General features: G+C 42.7%; 1 protein-coding gene across 5 annotated transcripts in view; it reads right to left on the bottom strand.

Annotated features, from left to right (window-relative positions):
* Window positions 1-12,151, bottom strand: part of myo16 (myosin XVI) — a 113,196-nt gene that overhangs the window by 83,776 nt on the left and 17,269 nt on the right. For 3 of the 5 annotated variants that reach the window (XM_084361936.1, XM_084361935.1, XM_084361937.1), the window contains exon 2: window positions 1,321-1,590. In XM_084361936.1, the coding sequence (XP_084218062.1) occupies window positions 1,321-1,555 (235 nt within the window). In that variant the 5' untranslated portion in view covers window positions 1,556-1,590. Of the gene's footprint in view, window positions 1-1,320; window positions 1,591-6,957; window positions 7,405-12,151 lie in introns of those variants that run through there. The other 2 variants (XR_014623267.1, XM_084361934.1) reach the window with 1 other exon arrangement.

The raw sequence follows: 12,151 nt of genomic DNA, 5'->3' as shown, positions 1-12,151 counted from the left end.
GGCACGAGGCAGAGGGGTAGCAGGTCTGATTCATGCCAAGCCAAGGAACCCTGGTTTCAGTCTGGCTGTTTGCAATGCCACACCAGCTGCTCCCACAGACCCCGGCTGAACCTCATTGGCAGCCAGAGAGCAGAGATTAACACAGTGACCTGCAAAGACTGCTTGTAGGTCTGACACAGATACTCCCAGACAGCTGGGTGAAGGGCTGGCAAATGACTGGCATACACAAAAAGAAAGACTGTGATGTTAGAAAGAAAATCAATGCCCTTTAGAATAAAGTGCGTGGACCTCTGGAATCTTACGAGTTCATTGACTATCTCATCTGAGTACTTGCGTGTGTCCTTACTAAGAGCCAAGCAGGCTACAGCCCGGTTTAGACCCGAGGCTAGATTTGCTATACTGTGTGGACAAATGCACAAATGTACACTGCACAAGCACACACAAACAAATATTCTCAGACAAAGAAAGCTCAAATCTTCTTTTAAATCATTTTTAAAATTCTCCAGTGCAGATATTTTTTTACCATTACTATCTTCAGTGCCATCTGTACGTGTAGAAAACACAATCATTCCAGTACACAGTTTTACCAAAAGACCCGTTTTGTTTGTTTGTTTGAAACAAATAACTGAACGGTTGAAACAGTGCCCAGTATTCATTGTCCCTGGGCTAATATTTTAACATGCTGGTGTTTGGTTTGTTGCATTACTTTGCATTTATGTCACTGTGAAATGCGCATGAAACTACAAACAACACTATCAATCTTAAGAAATAGCTTCTATTCACTGCTGTATCAGACAGGTCCAGAAACCAAGCAGCTGTCACATGTGCCCTCTTGTTACTCTTGGCATTTGTTTATCTTTGTATAATAATCTCCCTGCCACTGAACAGTACAGGTGACAGAAAACTGACGCGAATCTGCCTCTTTTACACAGAGTCCAACAAAAAGTGACTGCCACTGTGTGGAATTACTGTTTGCTCTCGACAGCAGACATTATCATCTCAGCTGAGGTATTTTTGTTCTCGACAGCAGTTTGTATCAGGATAAAAGCGTCACTCTGTTCTGCTCAGTCAAGTGGACAGCTTCCAGCAGAACAAGTCGTGTAACCTGCAGCCAGCAGCACTGTTCTGGCCCACTCTTGTGTGTGTGTGTGTGTGTGTGTGTGTGTGTGTGTGTGTGTGTGTGTGTGTGTGTGTGTGTGTGTGTGTGCGCGTGTGTGTGTGTGTGTGTTTGTGTGATATGTAGATATCAGAAATCTAGCACTGCATATCTGGTAGCCAGTCCTCACCATCACACCCTCACAAATCCACTCACATACACACCTTCTTTGTCGTCATGGCGAATGATGGCATCCTGCAGGACGTCGGCAAGGCTGAAGCGGACGCGGTGCTTCTTGCGGTGGGCGGGCAGGGCTCGAACCTTGATGCCACCTTGCTGGCGCTGAAGGCTCTTTTCTCTCTCGTAGTAAGCCCTTATTTGGTCGCAGCGCATCCTTCGAACCAGCCGCTGGCGCTGGCCAATGGGGAGAGACTCCAGCAGACACTGGTCTATCTCCATGTTCTGACGAAAGACATTACATAGCTGGAAACAACCTGATGAGAAAGAGAGAGACAATGACAATGATGATTAATATCAGGATACTATAAGGCCAAGTACAACTAAATACAAATGTAATGTATTTATACATTATTTGTTTACAATCGAGCTCTGATGCCAAGCTGTCCCTGCGAAGAGTGAGGATGACAATCTGGTGAATCAGAGAAAATGTTATATTTACTCAAATATAGTTTGATACTGAGCTAAAGAGGCAAGCATCCGGTGATGAAACACACTAACACTGTCAGCTTCATCTCATGGCAGAACTGCGTTTCACGTGTTATTGTTTCATGTACATGCATTTTTGCACTTTTCCCAGTTGTGTGTTCCTCACTTAGCATATTTACTGTAAATGATATTGGCTGTGTCTGTTTAGCCTTGGGGTGAGCACCGCAGCACTTTGTGTGTTGTCTCTCCTGTCCCAACAGTGTGCAGTGATTCTCCTGACTCTGCATTATCTCTCTGCCTCTCAGTGGAACTCAGCCAAACAGATCTCATTGTGAGGCAGCTGCTAAACCTATTATTATTGTCTGCGTGGCTGATTAGGATGTGCAGTGTTTGCGCAGTAGGTAGGCTCAGATTGAGATTCACTAAGGGCGCTTGGGGAAAATCAAGGGAGACAAACACCTTAGGTGTCAAGTAAAAGTTTGTCCATCAATCTTGCGTTGATAGCTGATGATTCGACAAATTCAGGTCACAGACACCCCTGAGGACAAGAACAATATGAAGAGGAGGATGCATTCGCAGAAATAGCATGTGTTTTTCTTTCTGACTCACCAACTCATCCCTCTTCAGCCCCTGCTGTCTCTATATCTCATTCCTTCTTTTATCAAACTCAACTCTGCTGTTTCTTTGTTGCTATCGTTCTTTTGTGCCCATTTTGTTTTAAGAATCCCCTCCTTGGAGCGACTTTGTCTCTCCATTGATCTCCAGTGGTTCTCAATGCCTCTATTTCATCTCTCTCTTTGTCTTTTATATGTTGTCCCCATGTTTCCTATAACCCCATCTGTCTCCCTCTCTCTTCATCTCTCATCATATCCACAGAGTGACGTGCATTAGTTTTTGAAGAGTATGAACATTCAGGAGGGAAAAACAATATAGCAATAAAAGATGGCCTCTGCAGTCCTCCGACATAAATGAGTGGACTGTTTCCACTTTGTGTCTACTTTATACAGCAAACTGCTGCCTTTCATCTGTGGGCCGAGGTGTGTTTGGACTAGATCTTTATCTTGGAGAGACAAAGCCATCCTGGCAGACGAATGGAGCTGCTGCGTCTTTATGTGCTTTTTCCCGTCTGATATACATCTACACATTCATTCTCAACACCTGCCCCCTCCACCCCCATTAGCCACACATAAACACACACATACACACACCTTCTGCACAATACACCAGTGCCATCTGCTCTGGTTAGACATGTTAAAACGGTTCTTTTGTGTTCAGGTCCCAGACAAGGGGGGTCATTATTATACTCTTCATGCCAGGTGCCTGCTTCAACTGTATTTTATTGAGGAACTTGGCTGCAGGTCGAGCAGACTCACGCATACGAGCACAGAAATACAATCAACCCACTGCCTTTTCCACTATCATGCCACTCCATCTCTCAACAATCCAGCTTTCACAGTCCTGTTATTGCCTCTTTTCTTCTTCTACTCTTACATATTTCTCCCCCTTGCCTTCTATTCCACTCTGAATCCCATTTTGATATGTGACTGCAGTAGCAGTGGCTATGCTGTGTATTAACTCTACATCCATGGTAGACATAATAAGACTGGGTGCGCTAATATGAGCTGCCCTGATTTATCCTATGTTGACACCTAGCTCACTGCAGGGCTGAAAAAAGAGGAAAGCCAGCTCTGGAGGAGAGAGTCAGTGCTGAGCCAGACCTTCTTGAGGAATAAACACCCAGTTGTATTGGATTCTGCTCTGAATCCGGAGCAAATTACCAGAGATTACTTTGAACCTTTTTGGATTAAACAACACTTCAAAGCTACCTTAACTTGTCTGATGATCGCCCTGTGTGCCCGAAGACAATCAACTGTACCGGAGTTAACAGCAACGGAGATGTTGGTTTTATTTTCTCTTTCAGAGATCTTTTATTGATTTATTTGGGAAGGCTCGGGACAGGTTTGAGAAACCAAGCATTGTAACTAAGTGAATTTCAAACTTCTGTTGTTTATTGTTGAATGTTTTTGTTAAACTGTAAAATCTTTATTTGTTGGGAGTATTATTTGAGCTTGCCTCCCCCTAATGTTCAAAAAGCCACAAATATAAAGTGAAGTTGTTGTAGAATATCCCTTCTTTCTAAATAATTTGAAGTTGTTGACAGATGTCCAACAATTGCATAGCCGTCATGTTTGAAGCATTAATCACATTGAATCGTGACCTTTAAATCAAAAATCATCATCTGGATTTACGACACCCCCACTGGCAGGGCTTCTAACACATGGATGAGAGTTTGTCACCCTTATTTATTTATATTTGTCTTGAATGACGGTGCAGTGGTAAAGTATGAGACTATGACAGGAGACAGATTTTACACACCAAGAAAAAACTCTGAGACTGCAGATATTATTCTTTTGCTCCCTTTTTCTGCCTGAATGCTGAGATAATGGTATGACAGTAGGTAGCAGAGAGCCAGTCAGTTCAACCACACAAAATGTGGATATGTTGAACCCTGTCTTCATCACCGCCTTGACTCTGTGACTGTCATCTCTGCCTGTGTTTGGCCACTCATATCCTTCACACTTTCTGTCAACCTCATATATCATCTATTAAACATGCATTCAAGGTTACAGTCACACCCAGCAGATGAGACAGATGCCACTAGCATATACATGCACACATATTAGTATATGTAGTATGAAAAAGATGGATATCCATTAGAATCTGCTGAACACCCTGAAGTAACATTTTGTGAGTAAAGATATGTACATAAAGTGCACCTCTAAATAAATAATGATGTCTGCTCAGTGAGCTAAAAGGTTCACTTTAATCTGCACAGCAGTTCACACATAGCACTAAATGTAGTCACATGAGACTGTAAAATCTTACCCTTACGAGTTGTCATTACCTGGTGTGTGTTGTTGTACATTAATGTGGCTGAATGTGTTATTAGTATAAAATTACTGGGTAGTGTGTCAGAACATTCCCTGGAGAATTTCTCTGTCTTCAGTTTTTAGATGAAAACATCAAATACAGCCAGCACTGACAGCAAAGATCATTAATGTTTCATCCTCAGTCAATAAATACTTGAATTTCCATTTTCACATGAAAACAGTATGTAAATGAATACTTAATTTACTTATTAATTATCTAACATTTGCGCAAAATGTACAATAGATGAATGAAAAAACTATGACATGACGTCCCCTGTGAACAGTCATACAAAAATAACGCAGCTTTTGTTGCCGTGTGATGAATGGCTCCGAGCTGATCGATGGAATGTGAATGGGAGAGGGAAAGGACAGTACTGTAGGACTGAGTCTGATGGGAAATAGGGCTGAATGAATCTGAGAGAGATGGAGTGAGTGGAGAGACAGAGAGAGAGAGAGAGACAGAGAGAGAGAGAGAGAGAGAGAAACGGGAATAAAAGCAGGAGCTTTCTTCTCCTGCCATCCCGTCTCCAGGCTATCAGTTATTGATTGTCTGTGGAATATCCAATGCAGGCTCCGGCTAATAACACTGACGGCACTGCAAGAGCTTATAAATTAGACTGAAATTACAAGCTGACGGATGTACGCCCGCACCAACCCGTCAGGTTGCAGATTACATCCATGTCTGTCCAGAGTCATGCTGGACAGACACTTGATAGTGAAGACTTTGAAGGACTTTTTATAGAGGAGTACGGAGGACCGATAGAGAGCTTCATCACATGTTGCAACGGCAATCACCCGAAGCTCAATATCAGCAAAACCAATGGGCTTGTGGTGGACTACTGTTGTATGTCTGTTAGTGCGTCAAATGTAATGTGTAAATTCATTGAGAGAAACAAAAACAGTCAAAGTCCTTGAATGTGTTCACATGCTCGCTCTGCCATTAAAGCTGATTCTGACAAAATACAAAGTTGTCGCCACGACAGACAGACAATGCTTCAAATATGGATGTTGCGTCACAGTGGGCACCCAAGATTAGTGCCACCAATTCAGTATCTGACCAAATGTAAAATATGGTCACAATCTCACCTTCTGCTATGGCAGTTATGGTGTTGATGTTAATGTCCAGAAAAGCTTTTTTGCAGAAAGCTTATCTTTGACCATTTGGATATAAAATGCCATTAGGTCATTATCTTAAGCTACAAGACATTTGTGTGAAATTTTGTCCCAATAAGTGTTTGAATTATTGATGCGAAAAACGTGTTCTGTGAGGTCAATCTTGACCTTAAACATCTGACTACCACATTCTACAGTAATCACTTCATCCTCAAGTTCAAGTGGATGTCTGTGCCAAATTTGAGAAAATTCACTAAAGGCGTTCCTGAAATATCATGTTCATGAGAATGGGACGGATGGATACAAAAACAGAGGCACCACCATGGAATCATGAAGAGAGCAAACAAAGACACATGCAGGCTGCAAACAAAGACACCATAAACATGCAGGATATAGATGTAGATGTATGTAGTATGGAGAGATTTGGGGGTGACACAGATAGGGTTCTCAGAGTTGAGGAGAGACTCTACAGCATCGCAGAATTCACTGCAAGTATTTCTCCTTTCATTCTCCCCCATTCCTTCTCTCGGTCATTACCTCTTAAACATCAGCATCACACCCTCTCATTCCTCCCTGACTCTGCTCATCATTCTTCCCACCACTTGGCCGCATTCTTCATATGTCACTCATCCCATCCTCACCTCCTTCCCATTTCCCAATGCTGCCATTCCCTCACTCTCTCCCAACGCTGCTCTAAATCACCCTCCGTTTCCCTCCATCTGTCCTTTTCTCTCTGAAACCACTTTCTCTCTCTGTCAGTCTGTCACTGTGTTATGAATATGCCAGACGCTCATGGGATCTGCATCTTTGTGGCTCTGTTTCATCTCTCTCTCTCCCTCTGCCGCTACCTGCCGCATTCACCGGTCAACTTCACACATCTGCAGCAGCTCTCTGCAGCAAGCTCACACACCCACTTACTGCACGAACACACACACACACACACACACAGGGACAAAAATACCCATTTGAAGTTTAGATTGTGCTGCTGTGTGCAGCTGGTGACCAGAATTCTTAAGCATGTAAACTCATACAGTATATTATACCCTGCATACATAGTAAGTGCTAATACAAGAGGCACACACCCATGGCTGAAGCATAGACTTGCACACACACTTGCATACACAGATAAAGAGATGGTGAATGGCTACTTACAGCATTTGATGAAATGGTAGTGAGACATGTTCTGAGTAAGTCAGACAGTCCGTCAGTCAGGTAGAAAGGCTGGCAGGGAGGTAGCCAGGGAGTCAGAGAGTCTGGCAGACAGGAAGGCAGCAAGCAGCTACAGGTTCCAGCAAAACTAACTAATGCAGCGCTCGTAACCCGGCAGGGTGCATTATTAATCTGGCTCCCTGCATGCTATCCAAACTCCGTTCCCCTGTCTGCATTATTCACCACCAGCAGCAGCTCCGGTTGCAGCCCATGCAGCATCTACATGCGCACAGACGCAGACTCACATACACTCACACACACACACACACACACTCACACTCACACACAAGACATTCACTCCCTCGATCAACCCGTTGGCAAGGGGAGCTGCGGCTGTTTCTAGCTCTCCTCGCCTACAGCCAGATAACCGCCGCACAACGTCTTCTCAGCCATGACCGACGCACGTGCTCCGCTTGCGTCACTGACTGACAGCCGGCTCGGCCCACCTCCCGCTCAACACACCCCCGATGACGCAATGCTCTTCACCTCCTTACACACCCCCTCCCGATCTCCTTCGATCACACATACACACACACACACATACACACACACACACACAGTGACTCATACAGAGGATGCACACCTCTTTGGTCTATCCTCTACCTTCTCAGCCAAAAGAAGAAAGGCGGGGGAGGGAGGGGTGGGATTAATTGTGCCTCTTTACACTGTAGAGAGAGAGATAAAGAGAGAGAGCAAGGGAGGTCATTGGAGAATATAGAAGAATAGAGATAGTATTGGAAAAGGGAGGAAATGCAGATACAGCAGGGGGAGCAAGAGAAAGAAAAATAAGGCAGAGATAGCAAGAGACAGGGAGAAAGGGGGTGCATTAAATTGGATAGAGGGAATGCTAAAGAGAGAAATAGAGAGAGAGAGAGAGAGAAAGTGAGGAGCTGCTGCAGTGCGGCTTTTGGTGCGGTGACAGGTTAAGTGCTCATCAAGGGTCTTAAACTGGCCACAAATTAACTACAGATAAGTATAATTCACCAGATTGGTGAGGTTTGAGACTAGTATAACAACACACACTCTATCATCTATTTAACACTCTCCAACACACACACAGAGCTTTAAGTGACGCAACATGCACTCTGTGCTTGCGGTGTCAGTGTGTCTGTGGGGCAATCTCTATGACTTTGTGCTTTAAGGCTGATTTGCATATATGAATACCTAATCTTTGCATTAAAAAGAGGATTTGTGTGAGGAGGGGCGAGAATGTGAGGATGAGCGAAAGAGAGGGGATAGAGAAGCGGGGGGAAAAACAGCCGAGTAAAGAGAAACGAGAAGAAGATAAAGTGGAATAGCGAGCAAGACTGCAGACACACACATACACACTCACACACAATATAGATGAGCGTAAAACAGCTTAACGTATGCAGTGTGTGACTAAAGCAGGATTGTGACACATATTTTAGAAATCTGTGCCACGGTGCTCCCACATGTGCAGGTTACATAGCGGAGCTGCATTTTTCTGTGGGAGGTTTTGAGCTGTTTTCTCACATCGCTGTCAAACACAAGCAAGTGGAGGTGGGATAAAAGAACGTGAGAAGCAGGTGAGGTTCATTTTGTGAGAGTATTGAACGGAGAGGAAGAACAAGCTTGAAAGAGAACGAGAGGAAGGCAGAGACTAGAGATGGGCATGTGTGTGTGTGTGCGTGTGTGTGTCAGACTGAATGCTCGAGTAATTCCTGTCATTGGAAATCAGGTCAGGGAAGCAACTCGCTGCATCTTCTGCAAAACACCAGCGGAACAACTACTCCAGCATGTACCTGAGCAAAAAAAGATGCCAGGTTTGTGTGTGCATATGCATGATATTTTACTGCTACAAGTCATAAGCACACAGACAACACACGCAATCACACCTCCACTGCCCTCACTAGCTGGGCAGTGTAGTATTTTTGGTCAAGGACAACACAATGACTCTCCCATTAACACTTTACCCATGACATCCAGACCTCACAGCAGTAGATCTGACAAGAAAATGTCATGCTTTTCCATCCGAATGTCACGAAGCATTAACGGCTCGTGCGAAATCTTGCCATCTGCGCCTGCAGCAATAGACTCGAAACATGCTGTATCACATGGCGGTGATGTGCTGGAACACTGGGACAAAAGGTAACGCAAGGTCTCACATAATGCCAGAAGGCAAGTCAACTCATCTCTGGTGGAACGGCGACAGGATAATGGGTTGGAGTTGTGCTCGAATAATTTTCTACCTCTCTGCAGCTGCAATTAGGTCAAGCACCTGAGCAGTGAGGTACACAGAGTACAGATGCAATGAAGAAAATGGAGGTAGATAGCAGACAGTAGAGTTCAATTATATATGACAGCTATTCAAGCCTTCAAGTTCAAATTTTTTGTGCTTTTTTTTTTAAATACAGGTAGAGAGAAAGTGATTGTCTAAAGTAATAACACTGATCTGGCAATTCACACACCGATGTCTCATTGTGTTAACTCCATTCTCTAGATATGTGCAGCAATATCCATCTGCGCATGTTTGTATAGTATCAGAATTAATGTTATGAATGGTAGCTTGTACTTTGCTTCAATGCAGCAGTGACAAACTCTCATTATAACAGCTTTAGTCTCACAGGAGATGACAAGCGTCATTCTCTTTGACACAGCTGTCATTCTGCCATCATCACCCTCAGGTGTAAATCAATACTACAACTGTGTTACTACCATTATTTCTATGGTTACCAGCCCAGAGTGTGTGCATATGCTCGCAAGCAATCTGACACTAATAATGCAGGATGTCTGATGCAGGAAATGTTCCCAATTATGGCAAAGCCAAAGGCACTTGGTAAGTTTCGGGCTGATGCATTATATATGAAAAGAGATCTCTCTGGATTAATTATTTAACATATGTGATATATTTACACAAATAAATATTTATTTATATTACCAGTCAAATTTAAAATTTGGAATACTATTTGCATGATTTATGAATTGTTTAATGTTGCCATGCAAATGAAGACCTTGTGTAACTGGGTGGCACATGTGCACCTGTACCCACACACACAATGGAGACTATGTGATTACCAAGGGAAACTCTCTCTCACACTCACACGTACACACAGGCGAACCACACCATTCAGGTTAATGAAGTGCCTTTCTCTTCACAAGATACAGTTATCTATATCTCACTCCCTCTCCTCTATACCTGCTGGTCATGTAATTGAAATGTCCTGCAGCTATTTCCCAGCAGAATTTACATTTAGCGTGTTGATTTATGGGCACAACGCTTCTGTATATTGTATCATGTTGTTCTTCACAGTGAATTGTATAATTTGCTATGTGTATCGTTTAAAATCTGCTGCAATACACAGTGCTGCGGTTGTTTAGCTGAGGTGACAGCTTGTGTTTTTGTCACGACATTGGGTTTTATTGTTACATTGCCAAGCACTGTTGTCGTTTTTGTTAATTATGCTGCTGATGAAACACTCTGAAATAGCACATTTTTATTTTTTAAGTAATTCTTATGTGAGAATGTATGTGAGATTTTCTTTATCAATTAGGTTTGATCTAATTGGAACAGTAAGGCACATCCTACAGGCAATGTACTGAATAATTACACCACCATAACATATGGTATCAAAGTGAATGTTGAGTTGTTTCAGGCCCAATTATTTCAGACACCTGAGCTTGGTACTTTCTTATTACTGTTATTATCTTATGTTGTTATCTTCCTTCTGTAGGCTTACCTTAACACACACAAAAGTAGAGTCAGCATCTGTGTCACTTGTATCCTGTTTTGGAGGATTAGTTAAAACACATGTTAGAATATGTAACAGCTAGGTTTTATGGTGAGCAGCCATGCATCACAGTTACAAGGGTGTTGACAGGCAGTCTAAGCGATGAGTTACACCCTGGTGGATATTTGCTAGCTGCTGAGGAAAGGAGAGATGAAAATGTGCAAGAACTAAATGTAAGTATGAAATATTTATGACCAAATGCAGTTGAAGTGGGAGTCAAAAAAACAAAACAAATATCCTTTGGCAATGCAACAACATTTAGAGGGTGGCCAATTGAAAGGTGCCTCGTGTTTAACTGCTCAAGTGTGCTATGTATTTAATCCAATCTCTGTGTGGTTAAGACAGATTGGCCCTCTGACTGCTGTACGGTACTGATCTCATGCTGGTTTTCTTGATATGCTGTCGAGGTTTCTGGAGTGACGTGCTGATGTGGTTTAGCACCAGCTGTTGCCCCACCTGGTTGTGACACAAGATTAGAAGGTTGATTTACAATTGCTCTCCTTCGTCTTAGGCAGTGTGCTAAAAGTGCAAGTGTGAATGTGTGTGTTTGTTATAAAAAACACTGCATGCTAAAAGTAACTTTCATTTTTGTGGATTCTGGCGGCCCCTGTGGACAAACGCAGTATGAGCACCACTGCATCCTGTCAGGAAGACTTTGATCTGACTAGCCTGTGCATTTGTTCTAAAAGCGAGTGAAAGAAAGAGGTGTGTTGATTTAGGGAAGGGAGGGAGGGAGAGAGTCAGGATGCTAGAATGCAATATGCACTAATAGAAGCTCCTCGCACATTCACAGGCACAAACACAAACATGGACTTATGCTAATAAAAGACTAAGACTCTTAAGACTAAGACAGCATCCATGTCTGTCCAGATCCATATAGTGTATCAGGGTATATGCAAGAAAATGTTAAATTCAATACCTTTTAAGGTACCTTTTTTTTATTTTTAAGACCCTTTCCATACATTTTAAGATCTCGTCGCCACTTCGAGTACTAACCAGTTACATCAGCGACACGCTTAAACTTACATTTACTATATATTCATTCTAAGATAGCACAACCAAACAGTCTTAGTTTGTGGCAACATAATTCAAACAGGCAGGGTGGGAACAAAGTGCAAGAGAATGAACTGAGTGACTAACCCAATGCAAGGTTTATTAGAACAAAACCATTAGAAACCAGTATTTGACTAATAAACAAAACAACTGACAAAATGTAGGAACTCCCTCGCAAATACCTTTGGTCTAATCTTGGCTTTTTTGTTAAATAGAGTTTTACCTCCAAGAGCCTCAGATATCTATTTAAATTAAACCATATGAGGAGTTAAGAGGGGAAATGTCTGGAACAACTCATGGCAAACTTTACCTATATGCATAAATATACATATTGA

The sequence above is a fragment of the Pagrus pagrus genome (assembly GCF_965226575.1).
Source record: "Pagrus pagrus genome assembly, chromosome: 9".
In the NCBI taxonomy this organism is placed as follows: Eukaryota; Metazoa; Chordata; class Actinopteri; order Spariformes; family Sparidae; genus Pagrus; species Pagrus pagrus.
This window is presented reverse-complemented; position numbering and strand designations above follow the sequence as displayed.